Source organism: Hippichthys cyanospilos, chromosome 19 (genome assembly GCF_059441005.1).
Source record: "Hippichthys cyanospilos isolate Australia breed blue-spotted pipefish chromosome 19, RoL_Hcya_1.0, whole genome shotgun sequence".
Taxonomy (NCBI): Eukaryota; Metazoa; Chordata; class Actinopteri; order Syngnathiformes; family Syngnathidae; genus Hippichthys; species Hippichthys cyanospilos.
The window spans coordinates 10646618-10673312 of NC_142387.1; the positions used below are offsets into that span (position 1 = coordinate 10646618).

The 26695-nt window shown below is 39.0% G+C and overlaps 1 protein-coding gene across 2 annotated transcripts; it reads right to left on the reverse strand.

The window, feature by feature from the left end:
• Positions 1-1817: 1817 nt before the first annotated feature.
• On the reverse strand, positions 1818-26468 carry plod2 (procollagen-lysine, 2-oxoglutarate 5-dioxygenase 2). Of its 2 annotated transcripts, XM_088402179.1 has the most exons (20): positions 26037-26468; positions 18484-18575; positions 17944-18080; positions 16146-16309; positions 14498-14610; positions 13929-13992; positions 13616-13713; positions 12897-12998; positions 11034-11159; positions 10832-10953; positions 10213-10317; positions 8649-8774; positions 8079-8220; positions 7443-7505; positions 6486-6599; positions 6196-6261; positions 5940-6044; positions 3864-4010; positions 3266-3391; positions 1818-3192 (listed from the first exon to the last, which is right to left on the reverse strand). In XM_088402179.1, exons 1-20 carry the CDS (start codon positions 26134-26136, stop codon positions 3037-3039), a joined length of 2268 nt encoding a protein of 755 aa, XP_088258305.1. In that variant the 5' UTR covers positions 26137-26468; the 3' UTR covers positions 1818-3036. The 2 variants fall into 2 exon arrangements, with proteins under 2 accessions (XP_088258305.1, XP_088258306.1); XM_088402180.1 differs by lacking the exon at positions 7443-7505.
• Between the last annotated feature and the right edge of the window lie 227 nt (positions 26469-26695).

A 26695-nucleotide genomic window follows, 5' to 3' on the forward strand; every position in this document is an offset into this window, starting at 1 on the left:
GAAGAACTTTCCTGGAGACCATTTTTTTCCAGGTTGACATTTTTGCATCATCATTGCATATACTTCATTTAAGTCAGTGCTTCTCAAATAATGTGGGGTGGGGGGGGGGATGGGGGGGGGCACAGATGATCCCAGGAAAAAGGCTTTGTTTTTGTCATGTGGAATGTAATTGCAATAAAGTAATTTTCATCGTTTTCTTTTAGTTTCAGGCACTTTGGTGCACTTGCTTCTTTTTTTTCCATTTTAGACTAAGCTATAAACGCGATAAAAATAATTAACAGTTGTTGAAAGTTGACTTATTGCGTTTTTCTGTTGTTAATGTTAAAAAGGATACATGTGTAGGTATGCTTCAACAATTTTCATCAATAATAATCTTATTTATATTCAGTGCATCGACTGAGGGGGGGGCATGAAAAGTTTTCTTTTTTCTAGAGGGGGCCTGGCAAAATATAGTTGAGAAACACTGATTTAAGTGTTTACGTGCTCATAGTTAATGTTGGCCTTCAATCAGTATTGTGTATATAAAGATGTTTCCCATTCCCAGAGCTATACACCCTATGCACATTTACCAGTTGAGATTGCGGCCCTCTAAATTTTGACTGTGAAAACAGTTTCCAGCTGGATTTTCCCAGAATTCACAGAGAAACATGATCTCAGCATGCAATCATCTTATTATAAACAATCAGCCGCAATAATTCAAGGAATAAATATGAATGGTTAAGATGGTATTTTTCTGGCCTTTGAGAAACAGAATTGTGTAAGGACCTGCATGTTTGGAGAAGTATGCACGTTTTTTTCATATGATCAATGTCACCTTTCAGAGCTGTTGGATGCAAGGTAGTCTGAGGAAGTGATGACCACAAAGGGCTCTTTGAGTTGAGTTGACCCGGGCCTCGCGCCTCACCCACCTTAAGAAATACCAGCGACTCATATAGTTTGCCTTCAAATGTGGTGAAAAAGCTTGTGTTTTTGGGCTCAGACTTCCCGATATAAGCCCGATGGTGTGAAGCAATTCACTGTGGCCCGATTTGTAAAATGTAACCCTAAGTGATGTGGAGGTCAGATTGTTTATTTTATTTCTTGGTGGGTGAATTATTTGTAAGATATTCAAGAAATGACATCACGCGTCTATCCAAACATATCAGTTTACGACAGATCATTCATCACCCCCGTAGACAAACATAAATAAACCTCAAGCTTCTATATGTTGCCCGATTTTTGCCCTCCCTTTCAGTTTTCTTCCACAAGGCTTAACATTCCTCATGTGTGTAGTTCTTGTGCACGCATGCACATATATACTCTCTTTTCCCGAAGGTAAACTGAACTACAGTTGCACTTGCGGAGCTCATCAGTCAACATCTAAACAGCGGTTGCCGCGCTTGAGTTCAGAAGGAAGCGTGATTGTTTCTGCATGAGACATTTTCAGTGAAAGACGGGTTAAAACAGTTGGACTAAGTTGATATTGTGAGAAATCAGAGGACAGCTGTCTGCAGCAGTGAGTCATCCATTCCAGACATTCGGCATTGTATCTGCCGGAATGCATGCTGTATATGAGGTGTTTCTGTGAGTAATGCATCATTTTCATTCAGTAAAAATAAAGCTGCAAGAAATGATTTTATGAATTGACTAATCTGTTGATTAGGTTGATTGATCAGATACTTAAAACATTTTAATTTCCATCCTTTTATTCAAAAACATGACATTATTCCAAACCAACTGTGCAGAAAATGCACTGTCATGAAATAATTATGATTAATTTATGGATTTGGTCGGGAACGTCAGAAAATAGGCAAAAATGTTGATTCAACACAACAATAATCAGTCCACATTTTAATGAAGGTCCACAAAGTGGACACTACTTTCTTTTTGGTATGTTGAAATTCTGTGTTTTTGAACAATGTTAAAGACGTTATCTAAAATGTTCGCAAAATGATCATCACAAATATTTACTTGAGTTCAGAATTTACCGTATTTTCAGCACTATAAGGCGCAACCTCAATTAATGACATTTTAAAATTTATTCAATCACAATATAGTAATACTCAAAGTAATAACAATAATTACTCAAATAATAACTCTAAACTCTCAATATGAGCAACCTTGTTCAACTGTAAACACACAAAAGAAGCAGGTAAAGCTTACTTTATCAGTTCGTTCCCCATCTACCAATCCCAATATTGATCCATATATAAGGCGCACCTGATTATAAGGCGCACCATCATTTTTTTTTTAGAAAAAATTAAGGCTTTAACTGCGCCTTATAGAGCAGAAAATATGGCACTCCTCAATCCTTTCCATATAAATATTCTGAATAACTAATGAAAATCTCTTAAGCTTTTTATTTTTATTTTGGCAATAAATTAAAAAGTTTGCTGAGTTGCAAAAGCCATTCACACAGGATTTTCACACATTTTTACCCCGATTGTTTCAGAAATAGGAGAAGTTGAAAGTCAATGTTCAGAGGCAACGGGCCTTCAAGTAATATACTTAATTCAAGCAAAACTGACTTCTACTGACCTGTTCTATATTTCTACTGTGCAAAATACAAAAATAGATAAACATCAAACACCTTGACTCACTCAGCATGGATAAGCACCTTTTTTTTTTTTTTTTAAACACAAAATTCATGATCCGCTTTTCAATTGTCTATACTTCAGATACACAAAGGGCAAATTGCATGCTTTGCTAACCTGGTACAGCCCAAATTGCCCCAATAGGAAATTCGTGATTTGATTGTTAAATACTTCATAAAACTACTTTGTTTTTTAATGACTGGACATGATTATCTGAAATCGGTGTACCCTGCTAGCAAAATGCCTTTGTCTTTTGTGTAGCTTATGTCAAAATTTGCCACGTCCCTTTTCCAGTCAACACTCTGTCTGACAGAGATTGGCTTATTTCAATCATTCATCTTTTTAAAGCGAACAGCTTTAAAAATGCATATTTACAAACTTTAGAACAAAAATGCACCAAACAAACACGGGAAGCCAAGATCTCGCAATAATTACAATTACAGTGGAATAAGACTCAATTTGTTCAGGGGTCGATGAAGGAGACCGCGATATAGCGCGTGCCGTTGGTGGTAGGTAGACCTTCGTGGAGATGAGTCAGTCGTCCTGGGTGCATGAAGCTCCAGCCTTTTCGAGGAGAATCTATGGAGCAGTTGTACCGATGGAAACGACAGCCGCCGCCCTAAGAAGAAACGATTCAGTTGTTTCTTAACTAAGGCTCGGCGGATTATCATCTATTTTCTTCCTGGTCCTACCTGAAAGTCTGTGTCTTTGTTATTGAGAGCAATGTTGATAGTAAAGGTGGAGGAGTCATGATGGGGCCTCAGGTATGCCTGCCTCTCAGGAGTGTATTTGACTACAAAGTTCATGATTGCATAACCCTGCAAAAGGGTGGAAAATACAACAAGTTACTTGGTAGCTCTGTCTTCACTTAGCAGAATGGCACAGAGTGAGCGTGCCAAGGCATGTTGCTTTGGACTGTCAACTTCTGCTACAGAAGAGATTGGGAATTGAGATTTGAGAGGTGTCAGAAATGTTCCAAGACCGGTGTCAGAAAGGGTTTCATACTTAAACCCGGGGTTTCAACTTGTGGTTGCCTGACCTGCCTTTGTGTTATTGTTTTTGTCCATCTGACCCATTTTGAGGACTCAAGCAAAATCAAAACAGTCACGATGACGGTGCTGCAGAAGATCTCTCGATAATCCTTCCAGATTTCCAGTAAAGGCTGGAAACGAGTGTTAAACTCCAAGGGGATCACTTAAATGTTGAATATTTGTAGTTAATATTTGAAATGAATCTTTTGTGACACCAGTCCTGGCACACCTGGTAGTTTTTCCTCAAGGCTTTACGAACCTTTGTATAGTAACCGGAGTAAACCTTTAGAGTAACAGGCGCGATGAACTCGCGGATAAAGTGAAGCCACTCCTTGTCAAATCCGATTTGCTTCATATGGATGTCATCCGTCGGAACTGTCTCATAGCCACCGGCGATTCGCTTGTCCTGTTGAACAAAACAAAATACAACAATGCTAATGGGTAACCCTTTGGTCATTACTTAATGGTTCAAATCTGCTGAGTCGCTAACACAATCCCAAATTGACAGTTTACTTTTGAAGACTTTGGTGCTAACTCTAGCCACTATGCTGTTTTTTTATTGGAACTCTTGCAACATAACACCCTTTCTACTGCTCCCGGTGGCAGGACTTTATTATCAACGTCTTAACAACTAATAGACATTATAGATGTAATCAACCACACATCAAAACCACTTTTATGACCGCATTCTTGCAGAGGGGGCAATCATAAACTAAGATACTGTGGTCTGCTTTTTTCTCACATCTGGAAAATATACGACCCTAGCAAAAGTTACCTTTCAAAATTATGGCCCTCCTATCAAACAATAAAGATACCCCCTCGTAAAAAATGTTTATAAGTCATCATGAGGGATCTCCCAAATGTTTGGCTCTCACGACGTATTGCTGTTATTACCATTTACAATTTGTTTGCAGTAAAAATGTTTATTTTTAGTACAAATCACAATATCAGGGATAATGGAGGAAACTGTGCACATGGGCCAGGGATTCGCCTACTTTTTATGTACCTACTTTAGCATTTTGAGAAGAAAAAAATGGAAACGATCGAATGAGTTCTCCTTTCGTTAGGGGTGAAAAAAAATCTCCCTCTTGTCAGACAAACTAATCAAAAGCCTGAAATGTCTGCACACGGCAGCATTATCCGACAAACAGATGGGAAGAACCTTCATGAAACATTTTACGGATGATCTGGCAAGAATCAGTTCACACTCTACAAGAGGCTGATGTGGCACTTGGAAATGAGTGAGATCACCTCTTCCAGAGTGAGGAATATGGATGGGAAATCCGCAATATTCATCATAAAGTGGCAGGGGCTGCCCTGGTACCTCTCCAAAATAGGTCATTTAAAAAAAAAAAAAAAACAGACTGCAGTCTATCAATCTGGGCTCCACTCAAGAAAGGTCAAGGCTTTGGTTGGAGCTGATAGTCTCATGATCAATAAAAACACTAAGGCTAAAGTTCTCACTGGCTGAAGGTAGAAAGCCCAGAGTGACTGAATGGTCAGCAGGCTGCAGCGCCAAGAGCTCATGGGCAGAATTCAACTGGAACATCAGTTTAGGCTGACCTGTGGAAGATCCCACAAGCAAGGATCAGCTTCCTCATTCATGCGAGATATGACACGTTTCCATGTCCCCGTAACTTCCACCACTGGTTTTGGAAAGAGGAATGCCGCTTGCTGTCCAATGCAAGCCTCCAACACATCTTTTCAGGCTGCAAGATTACAATTTTCCAAGAGGGACTACACACGCTGCCACAACTTGTTGCTGGGGGGACTAGCTGAGGTGCTTGGAAGGATGTCGTATGTAGAAAATCACCAGTCATTAACACCCACATTTATTTAATTAATTCCAAAAGCACAAATGTGTATGACAATCAAAATACCATTGACAATGAAAGTGAAAAAAAAAATAAAAATAAAAACACAATTACTGTATTTGGCAAGTGTTTGTTCTGCACAATGCTTTAAAATCTTGATTTTTGTTCTTTTGTCACACATCAGGAAGGATTTTGGAAATGGTCTGGTAGTTTTGTCACTCTAAAATGTGAAACTCTACCAAGTCATGCAGTTTTCCACAGTGTTGGAAAGGTTATTCTTCGCCCAGAGCCTTTGGACTGTTTTTGCAATGTCAAATAGATCCGAGCTAAGATTTATTATTCTTTCTTAGATCTCGCTGCATCCCTACAGCCCAACGCAACAAAAAACGAAGTAGCTGGAGGTCATTCTCTAGAACACTGTTTGGTTTATTTTGCTCGTTGTTGACAGACATGCAAATGCAGAAAAGCCTAATGTGAATGTGTAGCACTGTGTTCATTGATGTGGCACTGACATGACTGACCTCATGTTTGCCACCCGACCATGAGCCGTGGTTCTCCATCTCCTCCACTATTTCGTCACAGGCTTTTTCTGTGAAGACTGGGAACCAAAACACATCTGGACAAGGCTGCAGGCCAAACACACAGAGTTATTTTTAAGTCCCACCTTCACCTTCACTTGTTCACAGTGCAATATGAATGATTTATATGGAAATCTGATGGTAAAATCCATGTATGGCATTCGTTCTTATTTGTTGGCCAAAAAAAAATCATACAAACCTCTTCTAAGTAATTCTCTGTGAAAATTTTCATATAATTCGGATGGATGTATTTTTCCTTCCAGTCCTGCAAAGAGCAATTCATATTAGATCTTTTGTGTGGGCCTATTTGATGACCTGAATACCAGGCAGCACTAATCCTCTCCCCCGCTACAAGCAATCTCCCGCGGTGCCACATGGCACGTTAGGAGTCACATCTCATGACTTGATTCTTTTCATTACGGCTGCGAAGCTTCACAGGTGGTTACTGTTTAGCTCTGCACATGAAAAGTAACAGCAGTAGTGACTTACCAGGGGGTTTTCAAATATCTGCCACAAGTCACTGTTATAATGAGAAGTGTTATAATTGGCTGCGGAAATGAGCCTTCCGAAGTCATGGCGATTTGTTAAGTACATGAAGACTCCCTGCAGCAAACAGGAAAGGTAGTTACACACAAGACATCAAATGCACCCTTAAAAATTTCTCACAGGAAGGTCCAGCTATACATTATACATGCCTATAATTAGACATAATTAATGGTTAGCACTCTGATAGCAAACTGAAATAGTTTTGTTTGTCTGATTTAGGTAGAGCAGAAACAGAAGCCATATAAATAATCTAAGATTATTTATGGGTGGTGGAAGAGTGGCTCAGGAGGGGGTTGTTCATACGGGTGTTGGTGGGATGGAAACAGTTCAGGGTAGGGGTGGATGAGGTGCAAGGAAGGGAAGGAGAACAGGGACAGGGGGCGCAATCCTAGGAGCCAGACTCCCTTCTATAATAATGCACAAGGGAGGTTTAAGACTCAAAATCAGACTAGGCTTTGTATGGATTGTTATTCATTTAATATTGCTGCAATTGACAAATAACGTAGGAGCTGCGATGTTTGGTGTTTTACAATAAATAAAAATAGCCTAGTCTGATATTGGTTGGTGTATCGAGATGAAGCGGTTGGTTTTACAGTCAAGCATCAGGACAGGGGTCTTGAATGTATGATGAGTTTGAACATTTTTTTTCTCCTCCTCGATTCTTGGGAAAGCAGAACTGGTTAGGCCTCAGAACAACCTTAACAGCTGTTTTTTTCAACATCAAATCGACAATGACGCGTTGATGTTCCTGAAGAACTATTACAGATACAATTGTACTCATGAAATACTTCAGCATCCACCCAGATATTAAAACAAGCCGTAACTTGGAATGGCTTCTGAGTGCTAACCTCTCGGACATGGATGTATCAGATAACAACAGTAATCAAAACAAATGGAAACCTTTGGGGGCCTGAGCATATGGAATGATTCCGGAGAAGGGGACTCTTTTTCTCTCTGACTGGTCTAAAACGGAGGAGAAGCATCATGTAAATAGGATAACATGAGTTATTATTTCAGATTAAGACACAGTGCAACATCAGGGCTGGTGAGGAAATGCGCCTGCGTGGGAAAAGAGGCAAGATTCCCTCTGAAGCTGATGTTTTTATTTTTAAGTGGGAGGGATGCATGAAAGATTGCAAAAGGTACCAAATTCAAATTAGACCTGATGGAGTGCAGTGCACAAGCGGCATGTCAAAAGCTTGTAGCCATGACAGTTTGTACGACAAAATTAAGAGTAACTTGGATCAGCCAGCCAGAGGTTAAAGACAAAACACTCATTTGACCAGGAAAGACAGAAAAGGGCAACTAAATAGAAACGACGACAACACATGAAGCTGACTATTACATGAAGGCGGTACCATCATGCCATCGCAACACAAAAGAGGTATTTACAAAATATACTTGCCATTTATCATCTTCCATTGTGCTGTGACTTTTATAGGGTTATAATTCACAGCATTTACAGTATACAATATCACATCTTCATTTTAATGTCTTTAGAGAAGCAGAATAACAAACATCAAACGCTATTCTTACCAGGTCTCTAGTGTGTTTACACAAAGCCATATCAGGGTCCAGTTTCTCAAGAACAAAGTAGTTCCGTTCTTTCAACTCCTTCCGCAAAATTTCCCCCTTGACCAGGTAGATATGTGCCATGTAGGGAATGTTCCATAAACCCCTAAAAACAAGGCGACAAGGCGAAATTGAGGCAATCTGCAATTGACACTCAAAGACATTCACCCGATTTCTTCTTCTAATCCGCAAGCCACATGTATAAAGGTGTGTGGGATTGCCATGAAATGATTTAATGCTGTTTAAATTTGCATTTCTGACGCTTTGCTGCTCCTTAACATCCATGAATGATCTATTTTAATGTTGCGTGGGTCACTGTTTCTAACTTCGCCCCCAAATGGCCGCAATAATAAAGGTATATTTCGACAGATGTTTTCAGCCAGTCAAACTAGGTAGATTTGGCGGTGGTTGGTCAGAACACAATGTACTGAATGAACATGTGCCATCTGTTACACACTGTCTGACTTTTTTGTATATTCCTAGCCAGCGTCTGACGATATGGGATAGTTGCAGGTCAAAACTCATTCGACTTACACTCGTTTTCGCTGTACAATATCGACGTAATCTTCAGAGCGGGCGTAATAACCATCCAGGCTCAGCGCTCCCCAGAAGTTGGACCACAATTTGTTGTGGCGAGTGACAAGGGGGCCTATTATTTTCCTGTGCAGAGGCAAAAAGTAGAGTGGTTACGCGATAGTTCTGTCACAGGACAGATCATCATTTCGATAGAGCAAAGAGTAATACAATGGTTGCAGCAAGGACAACTCAAACAGGAAAAGGTGCAAAACATATTACCCAAAAGTACCGTATTTTCCACACTATAAGGCACAGCGGATTATAAGGCGCACCCTCAATTAACTAAATATATTAAAACTTTTTCCACATAAGGCGAACCGGATTGTAAGGCGCACTCTCAATCAATGACATATTTTAAGACTTTTTCAATCACAATATAGTAATACTCAAAGTAATAACAATAATAAATCAAATAATAGCTCTAAATTCTCAATAGCATAATAACTCAGTCGATATGACCAAACTTGTTCAACTTTAAAAACACAAAAGAAAGAGGTAAAGCTTACTTTATCAGTTCATTCCCCATCTACCATTCCCACTCTCAATATTGATCCATATATAAGGCGCACCTGATTATAAGGCGCACCATCAGCTTTAAAAAAAAAAAAAAAAGGGTTTTAGGTGCACCTTATAGTGCGGAAAATACGGTACCCTCTACCCTCATTTCCAATTTGCGTGTCAAAATGGTTGGATTTCCTTAAAAGACTATCATAGAGTTGAAATTACACTGCAAAAAACGTTTTTGCATCAGGTGAGCACGGGTGAAACGGAAATATTCAAATCCAGAGGCGTGGCAAATGTGGGTTTTTTATGTCTTTTTATAAGGCCTTTTCATCGTGATTTTTCCAACATAATCTTTGGAATATTGTTTGTACTATACTCTTTCTCACACAACCTTTTAGTGTAACTGACATTAGTTTTAAGTACACTTTAATGCAGTTATTCAATTTTCCAAAAGATGAAACCAAACCCTTATTTTAATTCTAAATCATCATTTTAATCCTATTTTACCATGTCCATCCCACTGACATTAGCCTCAAACCAAAATATACATTTTTTTTTTTTTAATAGCATTTGGCATAAACTTGTGTGTTCATAACTATACACTATAAATCATAGTGTTGGTCAATACGGTGTTTCACTTGTGCCAGATTTTTTTCTTTTTGCAGCTTCACAGTCAACAGAGAATTCCCATACTTCCTTGAATTAGCCAAAATGCTAAGTTTTTGTCACAGTGACTTTGTGGGACACTTTCTTTGCATTTTATGGGCTGTAGAAAGGAGACAGGAGTTTGCATGTTTGTTTTTTTGCATAATGCTAAGTGGCGCTTTGGGTTTAGCGCAGTAGACGTTTTCCCCGTTTCCATGCGGTCGGCAAAAACAGGAAGCCGGCACAGATTATTTTTAAACTCAGTCGCTCCGCTGCAATGCGTTTGTGGTTTTACCACTAGGAGAAGAAATTCAACAGTCCCATGAACTTAACAGCAACCTGGGATGTTTTTTTCCAGTTACCACCGCATTACCTGTTCTGCTCAATGAGGAGCTTCAGAGTCTGTGTGTTGGTGAGCATTACGTCAGAGTCGATGCTGAAGTAAAAGTCGCATGTGGCATCCTGGCGGCAAAGGTCCCTAAAGACACCAGGGCAAAGGAGGGGGGGGGTATTATTCAAATGCAAAGCTAAAAAATGCCAAATGTCAAGTCTGTACAGAAACAAATGAAAATATTTCCGCTCCAAAGCATCAGATGTCAATTTCAGTTAAGGAGTTGGCCTTTGATAGTAATCTGGAAGTACCGGTATCTAACGGAATTTGATTTTAGGAAAATTAAAACGTGATTCGAAAAGTCATCATTTTCTTTGAGGTTTTTCATTTACGATATATACAAGTGAAACGAGCAATTTTGTAGGAACACAATTACAGCACAAACATTCTTAGAATACTTCGGTACAGAGGCTGCAGTAGACAGAATGAGTAGTGCATACTTCTCTTAGCTTTACAATGTATCCAACATATGTTTTTCTGTTTTATTTTTATTCTTTACATTTACTACACATTAATATGTTAGAGGAATGAAACAAAGCCCATTCTATTTGAAAATAAGGCTTGAACAAAAAGTTCTTTGGTCAAATTCTTCGGTACATACATGGCCATATTTCTTGCTTCTCCTTGGCTGAGATTTTCTTCTGGCCCAACGACCTTCAAGCTGCTAAACACGTTCCTGTGTTCCTCCCAAAACTTCTGCATGTGCCTCTCATGGTAAACCTCCTGACAATTGGGCAGACAATATTAGATTAAAAGGTAATGCCTGAAAGTATGTTGAAAAAGCTTTGGTTCAAAGGACTTACATTATTGTGGACGAAAACCTTGAGTTTGTCTTTGGGATAGTCCAATGTCATCAAACGTTGAAAGAACTCAGGAAGAAATGGTGTCGGGTGCTCAACGAAGACTCCGAGAACCACATTGGGGTACTCCTTTTTTTAAATATGCCAAAACAAAATGGTCAAATTTCAAACATCGGGTCCAGCGAATGGAGCTCTATTTAGCATAAATCACGAAAATGTTTGACACCTCACATTAGCTTTGTTTATTCTTTGAACTTGAGATAGATTGCATTCTCATCAGTGGAGCTGTTTTGGTTTACCTTAATGTCGCTTTGCTGACATGATTCAGATCATACTGGTGATCCTCTGCAGTGATCTCCATTGCATATAATGTTTTAAATGTAGACATTTCAACAGTAAAAACAACAATTACTTATTGTTCACCAGCTTGGAGATTTCAATTCTTGGTTAGATTAAACCTAATTTCAATATCCGGTATGGAAGACAGCGATTTCATTGGTTGTTGTTAATTACTTGTTCATAGCAGTATTAAAATTGTATTCCAAATCATGTCATACAGCTGTACACTTTTTTTTCAAAATTTCAACTATGCAATGCACACGTTTGAGCGATATGTCTATCGGAAAAGAATATATTAACTCTATCAGTGCCTCAATAGCAATACACAAATTGAGGAATTAACTGTTCACACCAAGCAGAAGAGTAACCATTGACATCCAAGAGAAACTGTGAGAAATTTACAAAAACTTGTTCCGCATCGCAATGTGGAACTTCATATTCAGGAAAAAGACTTTAAACACTGTCTGAAAAACAATAAAAAAATGAATTAAAGAGGAAACTTTTTCTGAGGCAACTTTGCCTCAGCCACGAAGGTTCACCCTGGATTGCAACTCCCTGTGACCAGTTCACAGCAAGGGTCTGGGACCGAGATGAAAAGCCATGTAAGCTGAGGCATCTAATTTGAAGGTTTGCAGCGTCTGGCTTTAAGACGCACAAAGTTGGTCTCGGGAGGAAAAAAAAAAAACTTTTCCCGAAGCAGACAAGTGTCCACACAGTGTTTTTACTCAAAATAAGCATCGGGACGTGGTTGCCTAGCATATTATTGTCATTGGCAGTAAAACTCAAATTGTATACAATTCCTAAGCAAAAACACACAAAGAATCAAGCAGGACTTCCGTCTGAACTCAATCTCGCTATTTCACTATCATAAGACAGCATTAGACAGCAACGCTTCTTTTTAAAAAGGTCGCTGGGCCTCATTCTTTCATAAATGTAAACAAAAAAAACAAAAACAAAAAAAACGGATTGATATTAATCTTCTAAACTCTGTTGCCACCAAGCAGACACCGCCACATAACTTGAGATGTTTCCAAGTTCCTGCCATTCCAAACCCTGTATATGTTGCCACTCTTGGCTGAACTTGGCGACATATTTTCCACATGACCACTATAACTGGAGATTGTGGACCAAACCTATACTGAGAAGGCCACAAAAAGGAAAGCTGGTCAGCAGTAACACCCCTTCAAATGAGCCCTTCAGAAAACCACAGAAGCCATATCCTGCATCATGGCGCTGCTGGCCTTTCTCTTTCCTGAGTAGTCTCCCTTGCACTTAAGACTTTTTAAAAAGATCCAGAGTCCACTAGGTAACGAAGCTATTATTTTTGTAAAGCGGTGTGGGTGGCAGCAACAGTCAGACTTATCTGTTAAAATAGGACAATCGGGATCTTACTCCAACTGTCTAGACAGACGCGGATGGGTGGCAGGCGGCGTTTCATGCTTTCCTACAGCCCTGGGGAGGTGTGTTGAAGATGTACTTTCCACAAGACCAATATAACAGAGTAAAATGAAAAGAAACGGAACCTACTTTCATTTGAGATATATCCACGACATCGTCATCACAGTGACTGCAGCCGTGTTCGTAGTTCCATGTGTTGGGCACGTAGTTGGCCAAGTAGTTCAAGTAGATCTGCGTGGGAGAGAATTCCGGGCTGGTTACAAACGATTAGTGTCAGCAAAGCAACAATTGAAACGTTTTTTCCTGGGTCAGTAGATTTATTTTATCACGGCTATGAAAATCATAAATTAAAATTACACAGTAAACATCCAGTAAAATGCTCAGTCGCATGCAGTTCTCATTTGCGGCGAATTATGACATTTTGATCATGGACTTGGAGGCGCTCAGCTATGGCTACCCTGCTCAGATTTAGGTAATGTTATCTATCTTTTTCAGTTTATTCTGCAGATGTTGGAACGTCTGGGTCGAATGACTCAACAGTTTTGTTTTTTAACACAGGAAGTCCAGAGAAAATGCCAGAGAATGATCCAGGAGAGGCATTATGGCCTAGTTTGGATTCAACCTCTTCCCTAATAGTGACTCATAAATAGAAAGGAACAACGTGTATATTTCCTTGATGTTTGTGAACCTCTTTTGAAATCTTTATGTCCGAGCGTCAACCTTTCGGACCATTGGGGCTCAAAATAAACAGCACCGCCTTTGATCGAATTACACAATGATTATAACGTGAATTTTGAAGCGTTACTCGCGATGAAACGGTGCATTCAAGAAAATCATTTGTTACTCACTTTTGTATTCCAGTTGCCGTGGACAACCACTGGCAGAGTGTCATACGCTGTGTTTCTGACTCTCACACGGTTGGTTCCAAATTTGAGAAGCACCTCATCTGCCAAAAGTGGTAACATAAGCTAAATCACAGCAGGTTATGGAAATTGACATCATGTATGGGCAAAACTGCACTGGTTTATTACTTAAAGAGTAAAGAGCCAGACCTTCAAAATGTCTTTACAATAGATAGTCTTTCAGAAGATGGAGTACTTGGTTTTTCAATCTTGAAAACGCCACAAAGAAATGGAATAAAGGAACTCTGGGGTTTCTCACCAATTGCTCCGTTCAGGTTCTGGAAAATCTGGCACTTGTGGTCTAGAGTAATGTTGAGCAAGTCCTAAAAGAAGTGGATACTTTCAGTCTTATTTGGCTCAGAAAATGTAATTACCGTATTAACCGCAATATAAGGCGCACCGGATTATAAGGCGCACCCTTAGTTAATGACACATTGTAAAACTTTTTCCATATATAAGGCGCACCGGATTATAAGGCGCACCCTCAATTAATGACATACTTTAAAACTTTTTCAATCACAATATATAGTAATACTCGAAGTAATAACAATAATAACACAAATAATAACTCTAAACTCTCAATAGCCTAATAACTCAATGTCAATATGACCAAACTTGTTCAACTGTAAACACATAAACAGGTAAAGCTTACTTTATCACTTCATTCCCCATCTACAGATCCCAATCTCAATATCCATCCATATATAAGGCGCACCTGATTATAAGGCGCACCATCTGCTTTTTCAAAAAATTAAGGCTTTTAGGTGCGCCTTATAGTGCGGAAAATACGACATTTGTCATATGATGAATAACATTCTGAACACTTACTCTTTGAAGTGGATCCACAAATATTTTAGTGTAGAAGAGCTGGTCATCATCATTATCATGAAGGTTCCACTGTGAAACAATTCGGTTTATATATGGGGCATATCCAATTATTCCTGCAAGTGATAAACAGCGTGTGAAACACAGAGTACGAGAGAGATAAAAGGATATGTATAGCTAGCAAGCAGTTGGAGTCAATTATGTGAGCCAGGACCATAAAGTCCGCCTACGTAATGTAATTGTTAGCGATGTTTCCAAGTACAGACTTTCTTATCCCTCAGGGAATCGGAATAGACTTCACCATATGATTTGAATGTCTGACAGGAGCAGGTCGAGGACATTGTATGCTATTAAAACACATCTAAGTATATGTTCTCGTGGCAATCTCCACTCCTGCGTTCGTCCTTTTTGTTCATATACCTCAAGGACACTGACCACATGGACTGATCGCGGGGTTGAGATTATATAGGAAAGCTTTCAGGAACTGTAAACAAGTTGACACAATATAGTATGTCGGTTGCCCAAAAGTGAGTGCGAATTTGAACGTTTTTTTTTTTTTTTTTTTTTCAATGTAAGCAATGGCCAGAAATGCTGGAAAAGAATCGCCTTTTGGGAATCTTCCCAGTGTAAAGTAAAACATTGCGATGTTATTTTTTGCTCTCTGTAGAGTTATCCCCTATAAGAAACGGTTTAAATCATTATTATTATTATTTTGTGACATTGGTGTTGATCTACCGAAACACAGACGCTCATCGCACAAACTATGTATCTTGTTTGTTATTCGGCCAAATCGACTGATTCCAAATGTTCAAACTGTCACTTTGGCAGTAGCCATGAGAATATGAGTATACCCAGCAATTTCATAAAAACTACGGCACATTAACGAGCCAAGACAAAGCCACATGTCATGTCGGTGAAAACGAAAGCTTAAAGTGCTCTGTGATCAGAGCGAAGGCGGCCAGGCTCCAGTATGGGAGGTTGCACCATGTTGATGACCATATTCAAAGCAGTAATTATGTGTCCTGGAGACCAAGCAGAATGTACCAAGAACCGTGAGGCTTGGACTTACACTATGGCCAAAATTTATGGCCTAAAAAGTTTTTTTTTCTGCTTTGATTTATCCAGATCTTTATGTGCAAAATGAACCGTTTTTCACTATATACTGTCCAGGCATTTTCTTATTATGGTACAGTATAATTTTTAACAGTCGCAGTCATTGGCCAAGTGAGTTCAGTTTTTTTTCTACTTCTGTCACATGAATAGACTCGTCCGTGTTCCAAAAAACAGTAATGACAATCAAAATATACGTTTGTTTGAAAGCAAGCCATAATAACGTGCATTTTGTGGTTTCATGTTTGGAGGAAAAAAAAAAACACGTGTGTTGGCATTCCTTGAAGCCATTCCACCACTTAAACGTTGATTTTGTCTCAAGTAGCTGCGGTAGAGTGATAAGCAGTCTGACTATAAACTGTAGGTTATGGTTCATCTGTTTTATAGTCGAGGAAAGTGTCTATGAAAAGCAAATAAATGGGTGTGAAGTAAATGTAAAGCAAATAAGCACTTTTAAACACCATAATCTTGACGGCATCAAGAGCCGCATTTCAAAACACAATGCAAACTCCTAGCGTTTTTGGAATGTTTTGAACCTCACCTCCAGAGTTAAGGTACCGCTTGCCACTGCGGACCGAAGGATACTTCTCAGCCAGTCGCTTATCTGGCCATATCAGCCCCTCTGCTGCAAAAATGACTTTGTGATTGGCCTGCTGGAACTTCCTGAGAATCTCTTCTGGTCCCGCAGCAAAGATAAGATCATAGCTAGAATGGGGAGGTGGAAGATGAAATAAAACAGAAGCTTTTTTCCCACTTTTCAGGTCGGTCCATCATCATTTTGTCCCCCGTTTGCTGATACAAATCTTTTCCGAACAAGAATGCATTCTTCACATTGTGGAGCATTCCTTCAGCGACCTTTAGTTAAACCATGTTGTTTGCATGTCCTTTAGAATTCTGTGCGCTATTGGGCCTGTTTACACAGAGCAACCTGGGAATTCCAAAGTGAGAAAAGTCAGCTTTAAGCCTTTCAGATAAAACGTCTAATAAAGCTATTTGTGATACTGTAACCACATCTGCCCCGCATATTTGTAAATTATCACCGCTTGTGATGTGTACAATGGCCTCCAAAGTATGAAGCTGCATTCTTTGATAACATTTGTTGCTTGACACTAGCCTCTGTTCACTATTTTACCAATATCGCAGCAATTTAATGACGAAAAGATGCGTCACATTTAGCTCAATGCATAACTGCTATATGCTGGATGAGCACAAATCTCTCATGCCAATTCGAACCATACATTCGAATTGAATCAGAGCTTTTTTGAGAGGTCAGAATTATTCAAGCTTAACATTCAACCACTGCGCATGAAAGAACGTAAATTATCGTATTTTCCGGACTATAAGGCGCACCTAAAAGCCTTTTTAAAAAAAAAAAAAAAAAAAAAAAAGCCGATGGTGCGCCTTATAAACAGGTGTGCCTTATATATGGATCAATATTGAGATTGGGATTTGTAGATGGGGAATGAAGTGATAAAGTAAGCTTTACCTGTTTCTTTTGTGTGTTTACAGTTAAACAAGGTTGCTCATATTGACTGAGTTATTATGATATTGACAGTTTAGAGTTATTATTGTTATTACTTTGAGTATTACTATATTATGATTGAAAAAGTTTTAAAATATGTCATTAATTTAGGGTGCGCCATATAATCCGGTGCACCTTATAGTGCGAAAAATACGATACAATGATTTATTTTATGTTCTTATTGTCTATTTCTTTGTTGTTTAGGTAAAACAAAACAACAATATCTACAATAATACTGTATTTTACAAATAAAAATGCAACTTGTGCAGACTACCTACGTGTACAGTATTATGGAATACATAAAGACTGAAAAGATACTTTGATAACTACCAAGAATTTGGGGCAGATGTGGCATGAACCTAGATTGGATCCTGATTCAATGAAATGAAGCACCGTATAATTAAAAAGGCGTGCAGGGGACTAAATAATGTTCTGTGAGACTACAGATTTTGTACACTACACTTGAACAGTCTGTGAAGCACAGGTGCAATTTCTAACTAAAATCACACTTGTTTTTTAGAGTGAGACAAGTTACATACCTTTTCTGTTCGGCATGGCATATTTGCGCAAAAAGCTGTCATTATTTCAAACCACTTTGACAAAGTTTTGTGAACTCATGAATCATCCGGCAGACTGTGAAATGCTTTGCCTCATAATAATACCTTTGCAAGAATAAGGGGATTTGGGGAAATCTGCAGAAACACCTCTTTCATGAGAGTAATTGTTACTCTGTTATAGAGACTCGTGGGAGTTCTAAAAAATTAAAGGTGTTATAATCCTGATCTGCCCATAATGAGAGTTTCAAAATGCCACATACCTGTCTACAAAAAGGACCACACGGTCCTCCTGGTCAGCTAGGCCTTCCATGGCTTCTTTCAGTAGTCTTACTTTTTGTCCTCCACCTATAGAGCGGCCAACATCACCACCCTTCCATTGCTCTCCCATTCCTAACACCTGCGACACAACGCATTGAGTACACATAGTTAAGTCAAATCTGAGACGAAGAGTTCGTTTTTAAATAGGGACTTTGAGTAATCTCTTTTTAAAGGAGACATTTTCAGTTTTGTGTGGATTAAGCAGTAAGACAAGTCAACCCGAGCAAATATACTCCCTATTTGCCTTGGCAATGCGTCTAAACTGCATGTAAGTCTATAAATGTGAATGTGGAAAGACATATTTTCACATTCTTTTTAATGCTGGACCTTCGCAGAGGAGCGTGCTAAATAAGTTGCGGTTTGTGCGCAGTTCATTGTTTTCTTAGCCAAATGTAATCAGTTGCTTGCAATGTGGTGCAAAAAAATGTGAGCGCTAAATGTAGCAGTAACTACGGTGTTGATTTTTGGAAATCATCTCCCACCTTCACAGTGTAGTTGAAATAGTTTGCAGATTTCATGAAGCGGAGGAAGCCATCTGTTTCTTCTGTGGCCACGGTTAGCACAAGCAAATTTTCTGGGGGAGAAAAAAAAAAGTTTGTTTCAAGCAGCTGTTATTCGACTCGCACAGTTAGCTTACAATAATATAATAATAATGGTAGTTTGCTGATTTTGTGTGTGTTTTGAAATCAAATGTAAGACTGCTGCTATAAAGCACATCCTGAGAACAGATGACAGCAGATGATCTAATGTTGAGTCTACTTTCAGCCACCAAATTGTCAGATGCACCAGGGTATGTAAAAGGAAATGTACAAGGCCAAGAACGCCCAACCTGTCACAGCACATTCTGCCAAATTCCTAAACGTGTTAAACAAGGCTCAAACTGGCACAAAATTTAAAAATGCCATTTTTTTACACCAGATTGCATATGTACTATCTGCAAAAAACACAACCCCAAGTGTTTGCTTCAATTGGTTACCAAAACAAATTCCTTTCGCCATTGATTGCTATCATATTTAAGCCGCGCAGATTCCCACAAACCACTGCTGTGTTTTCCAGTGACTCCGAGTGCTAAATTGTGAGGTTAGAGAAAGGTGAAATCAAATATAAATTATTGACACTGACCTCGCACAGAGGGTTGGACTACACCCACTCTTGTTTTTTCCCCTGTTCAAAAATGAACCCAATCAAGAATTTTGAGTTTTTTTTTTTAATTTTTTTTGTGGGTGGGGGTGTTTAAATAAAATCTATGAAATAATTTCTCCACGACTGACAATGACAGTCTCATTCCATGTCCTGCTATTCTGTCGCCAAAGATCTGTTAGCGACTGGGAACGAGCCCCCGCCTTACGCTTAATAGTATCAGATGACAGATAATAAAGAGTGAAAAAAAATCTTTGCGACTCTGAGTCATATAGAGCACTGTACTGACCTTTTTGAATCAGAGGCAGACCTGCGATGGCTTGGAGTTGTAAAACTATGTAATACAGTGTAGGAAGATAATCTTCCCACGTGCATCTGGAAAACACATTCTTCAGTGTCATGCTAGTCTGTAACATTCTGGAATCGAATGACTCTGAGGCTCTGATATTCCTTATACAGTATTTGGGATCTGGTTCTTTTATCCCATTGGGGCTATTGTTGTGACTTGCAACCAAGTTACTGGAAATACACATTCCTGTTGATGACGCAACAGTTTCAGTCAATAAGGAACATATTACTCCCCGCTTCCTCGCCTATGGATCTGTGTTTGCTTGACCAGCGTGAATTATTTTTCACGGCTTGGTTAGAGAAAGCGCTACGTCCACTGTTTGAAATAAACGAACAGTAGGAGTTTAGTCTAAAAACAAGTTCCTGCTGCGGCAGAGAGCGATGTTATCGGAGACGGCCAGAAATGGTCACTGAGTAAATTTGAGGATGGGAAAGGTAAATAATGAGCTCCTGCAAGGCCCGAAGAGAGTTAAAATTGACACAGGTGCAAGACAGTGAGCAAGTTCTCGTGCGCTGAACATTGTCATTTGACCCACTGACATCTGTGCTGTTGTGAGATGACCCGAGCAAAAAATACTTCAACATGTTCCCAGAAGAGGTTCACATCAAGATGTTTGGAAAACTCCGTAACATGGTCTGTTAATGTCATTACAGCTAGATAACGTCTATGAACGGAATAAAGGAAATTCATTGCTTGTATTTCTTGTTTTGCTATTGTTATTCTGCTTTATTTGACACATACGAAAGACGAATTAGCCCGAGTGGTTAATTGTTAATATCAAGGCTGATATTTATCTCTTCAAGAAGTGCATTTGCCTTTGATTCAACTAATTTCCATGACTCAGACACACACGGACACTCGCCCGCTCTGTGTAAACACGTAGGTGAACATGCATGACAATCCTGTCTCTCACGCTTGAACAAGACACCGCCTTGGTGCCAATAACAGATGGAACAGGCATTTATTTTCTTCGCTACTGAGACGAGACATTTTTGGAAAGTCTCAATGTTCCATATACAGTTTCTAGGGAACAAAACGTCAGCTTCACAGTGGCCTTTTGTGAACAATGGCTGAAAATTGTATGTCAGAATTATAACACTTTTTCTTGCTGAAGCATTGAGTAAACTATTCAACTGCTCAAGTATTCATGCCCGACCTTAATTTTATTCGATTTTTTTTTTTAATCCAAATAATGAATGCAATTTTTCTCCCCCAACATTATTTTGATAACCAATAATTTGGACAGAAATATACCAAATGACTCAAAGTAAAGCACAAGTAAGGAACATCGCTGGTCGACCACGTTACACATATTGATATGCAAATGTCATATACAACATGAAGATATTGTATACGTGTGTAGTGCGAATATGATGTGATCTGTTTGTTTACTAAAATTCTTTCAACAACACTAGACACACTAAAATAAAGTATGCAGTGTATAAATAACACAAATAGTGGAATACGGCTGAAGTCAAGTGGCATTGACAATTACACTCTATGTGGCTTTAGTGGAATTTATGTAATCCACTTGGCCCACATTCATTCTCATTTAATCCACTCCGACTTTGATGACAACTTGTTTTCATGTAATTTTGTATGCTCATTATTTATGAACCGCTGACGTGCAAAGTAGTCATGTAAATCTTTTGGATATTTCTTGAAAAAACTACTTGGTTTGCTTCACTTCAGACAGGTCAAAGTACTTTCAAAGTTCGCAGAGTCACATGAATCATTAAATCTTTTAAATTATTGTAGGCGGCTTTCATTTGTTCTATCTCTTACATTCCTGATGGACTCTTCAGGATTAATATGGAAAGAGAGAGAAAAAATAGAGAGAGAATGAGTGAGAGATAAATAGATCACCCAGCCTTAAGCCTGCTCAAATCTTTGATAACGTTACCGTATTTTCCGCGCTATAAGGCACACGGGATTATTACGCGCACCCTCAATTAATGCCACACTTTAAACTTTTTTCCATATATAAGTCGCACAGGATTATAAGGCGCAACCTAAATTAATGACATATTTTAAAATTTTTTCAATCACAATATAGTAATACTCAAAATAATAACAATAACTCAAATAATAACTCTAAACTCTCAATAGCATAACTCTGTCAATATGAGCAACCTTGTTCAACTGTAAACACACAAAAGAAACAGGTAAAGCTGACTTTATCAGTTCATTCCCCATCTACAAATCCTAATCTCAACATTGATCCATATATAAGGCGCACCTGATTATAAGGCGCACCATCAGCTTTTTAAAAAAAAAAAATAAGGCTTTTAGGTGCGCTTTATAGTGCGGAAAATACGGCAAAGCACATAGTTAGACATTATCTATATTACAGACTTTAAGTATACAAACTTTAGACATTTAAAGTAATCAATTACCATTTGTGCTTTATTACTTTAAGTAGTTTAACTACTTGCGGTATTACTACTTGATTAGTAATTGATTACTTTAGTATGTACTGTTAACTACCACACTTATTAATTACTTTGTTACTTTGGTACCCAAAGGTAGGCACTTTAATAACTAAATTGATTACATAATACAGAAATACTCAATTTGTTTTAGTAACTTCCGTCGTTAGTATACAAGTATTTTATTGAGTAAACACCAAGTATCTACAGAAGGTGGGGAATGTAGCTCCGACTGAGCTCCCTCTTGTCCAAGGAAGGACATCGAGCTCCCCAATCCCAACCCTCTCTCTCTCTCTCCTCACTGGACTGCACCAAGCGCATCTGTCAAAAGTAAAAGTTCACACTATTATGCGTAAACGGTGCAATGCGCAGGCCCCCGCTAAACTCTCTTAGAAGGGAGAAGCTGCCTAGCATGGCAATGTCTTTTGGACCTGGAAATGAGGATAACGGAATATTTCCTCTTTGAGGAGACATCCAGGACCAAGCACTCTCTGTTTAATAAACCAGGCACTTGTTGCCTGTAAAATATTTTTAAAATTTCCTTCATTCAAACTGTAGGGCGCCACATGCATTTAGATGTACCAAGGTAAATGATGGCCATATTTGTATGAAATAACCTGAATTCACAATAGCCGTCAAGCTTCATTCGCTGACTCCCATGTCATTCACCAGACCTGGCCAGAGTAGACCTTCTAAAGTCAATGACTTATAAAATAATTACATTTTTTAAAAATACATTAGTTAGTTTTAGTTGCAATGTGTCCATACTCAAAAAATGGATTCAATCTAACCGTGCATTTTTGAGCAAGTACTTCCATCCCTTGATGACTTCCTCAAACAGCTGTAAAGAAGCACAGAAATGCATTGTGGGGGAAAACAAAATAAAACAAAATCGCAACCCCGTTAGAAATAAAACGTGTTACAGTATGTCTTATAATTTTGAAAATTTTGTAGTAAATCTGCTATTCAATTCGTAATCCCCTTCATGTGCACTGTTAGTCCAGTATTACATGTGTTTGTAATTACTGTTAAAGGGGGGGACTAATGGAACCAGATTGCAGATAGCTGACATTGTTTTGATTGTCCACTGTACAAAAAAAATGTTTATTTTCAAATAAAAAAGTCATAGTCAATAACGGTAACAACACAAGACCAAACCAAAAGCAATGTAACTGAATTTTACTCTCTAAGCACATTCAGAATGTGTTTAATTGCCTCATTGCTATGTCAACTGAAATGATCAGTTAAGTTGAACAGCTACTCAAAATTAATTTGCATTTGTGTTCGACCGATAATTATTTGAATGCATCAATTTTTCTGTGTCTTTTCAGGATTTTACTGGATTATACTGTCTGACAAACAGTATATAAGATACTATATGTAAAGCTAGAAAGTAGGGACCAACAATTTGAAATGTTTTAAAACTTTTAGGCACTTTCTTTTAAAACAACAAAACAAACAAACAAAAAAAACAGATCAGACAATGCAGGACGTATTCGTCCGAAAAAGGAGTCACTGGACAGACGTTTGTGGTGTTCTGATGTATGATTATAGGCATTGTCTGCCAAAAGTGGTTGTTGGCATGTTAGAGAGGAGCTGGAGACAATGGAGAGTGTGATTACACATTTTCGACAACTGTAGGTGGAGTTTCCGCTTCTTCCCTGAAAATTACAGTTGACAAACTTGCACAGTCTAGGAAAAGATGTCAGTTTTGTGAGCTGAGTGTCATTTAACCCACAAATACAGAGGCCACATTGCAAACTTAAAAGGTACAATTTCTGCTGCCATCCATTTTCCGCAGGATGATGTAATATACTTTAAAAATGTACCGTAATAAAACCTTTATCTTGTTCAGTATTTAAAATTGTAAATTTATGGTCGTAGTCACAATTTTTTTTTCAATAATGGCGATCTGAAAACCCCCTGACTTCCACAAAGTGGGATTTGCCCCCTGACAGACATTGTACGTACGTAAGGTCTACGTTCGTCTCCAGGTTAATAATCGGGTTCAGTAATCTCCTAACTTTACTAAGGAGGATGAGCAAACCTGTGTCTCTTTTTGGGCAAAAGATTTTTTTTTTTACAACATACAGTGCCTCAAGCGTTGCGAGCAGTCGCTAATGCTCCCTGACACCACGAAAACCACCATCCGCCACCATACTGAACCACGTGAAATGCGAAGTGGCGAGGAAACACCATACTTAGAAATGTGACATTTTATAACCGAAAATGCAGTTTTGGTCTCATCCAGCCTGCTTTCTTTCAGTATTGCACAATTGGGAGTGTTTTTAGAGAAATTGTGTGTTGTAGTTGCAGGAAATGCGAGTATTTAGTAAATCAATGGGCAACTTTGCACGTATTGGGATGGTATCACAATCAGTGCTGGTATGTCGAGCTACTTTTTGAATGTGCCATTTGTAGACATTTTTTTTTTTTCAAAATTGGATTAAGAATATTCCACACTCTTGACTTTTAACATGGTTTTCGACACAACACGGTATCCTGAATTCCATACATATGCTCAGAGGTGATATCCACGAGGTCAGTCAAAATCAGTCAAAGGCTTCATTCAGGCAGCAAACAGTGGGTGGGGGGTAGGGTGGTCGGTGTGCTCTCTATGCAACGTTACTTTCCCAAACAGGACTAGCCAACAGGTGGCCTGACCCTGCAGAATCAACCTCATTGTGCTCCAAGTCATAGAGAAGCAGTGTGCAGGCGCATACTTGCAGAGGTGGCCTTTAGCAGACAGCCAAGTGCACCCCGCAAACTTTGCAGGCAACATAATAACGTGAAGTTTGTCACTGCTGGCTTCACATCCTCTAATTTAACCCATGAACAGTGTATCAATTGAGTTTTTTATGGCCTTGTTATTTTGACTTGGTATCACGTACCACACCTTGCTTTAAACTCCAGGGTGGGGAACCCACAGTAATCATAGATGTCCAGTGAAAGCATTAGATAAGGTCTGCCATGTAGTTCTTAAAATAAATAGAGTGGTACCTTCACCTTTGAAGTGAATTAGTTCAATCACTTGCATTCTAAGTAAATCACAAACACAAATACAGCAGGATGTGTTTCTTTATATAATACGTCTTACAACTTTGATAACCACAATCTACAGGAGTTCTCAGATAACATTTATTTACTGTTGGCTTAGCTTCTCTCTTTTTTTTTTTTTTTTCAGCTGCGAGTATAACGACTACCACGTCAACTATTGCTACATTTTCTTCTTCGTTGAATTTTCCGGCAGCCCACATGCTTTATAATACTAGGCTGCCTCTTACTGGTCAATCTTTGTACTACGTTAGACTTCTGGTTGTACTATGTCTTGATTTTCAGCAGAAATTATTGATTCATGTGTTTACAGTACAGACCATTTTATATATATGATTCAAATGTGTGTTTTTTACAGTGGGCTTTGACACAAACAAACAAGCAAAACAGAGCTTTTGTTTTTTTGCGGTTAGTTGTGCTTCCGACGTGTTAATGAGATAATGGTTTTCAAACGGGTTGTTAAATGTTACTGCGGCAGAGCAGGCGCCGCTCCTATGTGTCGGTAGCGCACAAAACTTGCAACGTTTTCAGTCAGACATGTGGTTCCTCCTCAGGACCCTCATAAAATAACTCATGTATCGGCATGATTTTGAAAAAATGTGTTAAGTGCTATTTTTCAGTAAATTGTGTGCCTTCAGAGTAAGTTCTAACAACAGAAACAGTGACCTATTGTAGGACACGACCCTTAGTTTGGCCAACTAAAGTAGCAGCTGCAGGGACTGTTAGTCTTTTGCCAGAGCAATACAAGTCATAAAAGTTAAGTGTCGTCACCTCCACATTACACAAACGCTCTGACAACAAAATACAAATATCTTACTTGTGCAGTTAGTGCAAGAAACGTGCAACGTTTTTGGAATAAGTATTGTGGATGTTAATGCTTTCATGACACCTTCCAGCGCACATTGCATGTCACTGACAGTTAATAAATCAAACACTAATAAATCCCAAACAGATCCCCATGCAGCCATATAACAAGGAATCCCGGTGTTGACATATTGCAGGCATGCATCACATGAATATTGCTACAGTAGAAAAAGAAAGTGTTGGACATAAAGCTTCTTACCATGAGGAATAGGCGCAGGACCTTGGGGTGTGTCAGTGAACACCACTGCGTTCGCACACATCCAGCAGGAAAACACAAAGCAAAACTTGAGGTACTCCATCGCTCTTAAAGTGCTTGGTTCCGAATGAGACTGACTAGGATGGACGCCACTTGAGTACCTCCAGCGTGAGGTGATCCGAATCACAGAAAAAAAAAAAAAACCCAGAGTATGTCTTTGTTTTTGTTCTTTTAATTTTGCCTTCTCACGATTAAACAATAAGTACAGTAGTAAAAGTCATGGAGGCAGGGGAGTGGGGAGTTAGCTCCAAGTTTGATTTTGAGGATGCACCTCCGGTTGTTAATTGCTGATGGTGTGGCGTGGTCCAGATGGAGCAGGAGCGTTTCAAAGGCTCGGATGAGAAGGGAGGGAATATAGCAGCAGTGCCTGACACGCGGACGGACGGCCGGCGTGAAAGTGTGGCCAAGTGCAGCTGTATTTGAGCCCCCTACAGACCCTCCCTACCCCCTTCCTCCCTCCAGACGCCGCACTCATAATTACACCCTCCCCCTCTGTACACCACTCCCCCTTCTTCTACAGACACTGTTCATTCAATGCTGCGGTACACAGGGAGATAACTGTACATTAGAAAAAAAAATTGTGAGTAGTGGGTTAGCATGTC